The sequence below is a fragment of the Tupaia chinensis genome, unplaced genomic scaffold (genome assembly GCF_000334495.1).
Source record: "Tupaia chinensis unplaced genomic scaffold, TupChi_1.0 Scaffold138060_1, whole genome shotgun sequence".
NCBI lineage: Eukaryota > Metazoa > Chordata > Mammalia > Scandentia > Tupaiidae > Tupaia > Tupaia belangeri.
The window spans coordinates 353950-354765 of NW_006197961.1; the positions used below are offsets into that span (position 1 = coordinate 353950).

Genomic DNA, 816 nt, shown 5'->3' on the forward strand with positions numbered 1-816 from the left:
GGCGGGGAGCAGGGGTAAGCAACGCGGAGAAAGCGAGCGCGCCAAAGGGGCTAGAGGGGCTCGGGAAGCCGGACCGGGCTTTCGCGCACAGCCGCCTGTTAGCTGCTCCCAGCCGGTGCCAGCATCCGAGAACGAGCGACCTGACACCCCATCCGGCCACCGCGGAGGACAGCTCGTCTCTCGCTGCAAGCGAGGCCCGGGGCGGCCCCGCAGGGACCCCCCCCAGACCGCCTGGGCCGGCCGGATGTGCACTAAAATGGAACAGCCCTTTTACCACGACGACTCATACGCAGCTGCGGGATACGGCCGGGCGCCTGGCAGCCTCGCTCTACACGACTACAAACTCCTGAAACCGAGCCTGGCGCTCAACCTGGCCGACCCCTACCGGAGTCTCAAAGCGCCCGGGGCGCGGGGTCCCGGCCCCGAGGGCAGCAGTGGCGGGGGCTACTTTTCTGGTCAGGGATCGGACACGGGTGCATCTCTCAAGCTGGCCTCCTCGGAGCTGGAGCGCCTGATCGTCCCCAACAGCAACGGCGTGATCACGACGACGCCCACGCCCCCGGGACAGTACTTTTACCCCCGCGGGGGTGGCAGCGGCGGAGGCGCGGGGGGCGCGGGGGGCGGTGTCACCGAAGAGCAGGAGGGCTTCGCCGACGGCTTTGTCAAAGCTCTGGACGACCTGCACAAGATGAACCACGTGACGCCCCCCAACGTGTCCCTGGGCGCCAGTGGGGGACCCCCGGCAGGGCCCGGGGGCGTCTACGCTGGCCCAGAGCCGCCTCCCGTGTACACCAACCTCAGCAGCTACTCCCCTGT

The 816-nt window shown here is 69.4% G+C and overlaps 1 protein-coding gene across 1 annotated transcript in view; it reads left to right on the plus strand.

Annotated features, from left to right (window-relative positions):
• Positions 1-6: 6 nt before the first annotated feature.
• Positions 7-816, plus strand: part of JUNB (JunB proto-oncogene, AP-1 transcription factor subunit) — a gene marked incomplete in the record, with an annotated part of 1769 nt that continues 959 nt past the window's right edge. The window contains 1 exon segment of the mRNA XM_014592653.2: positions 7-807. Coding sequence (XP_014448139.1) covers positions 245-807 — 563 coding nt within the window.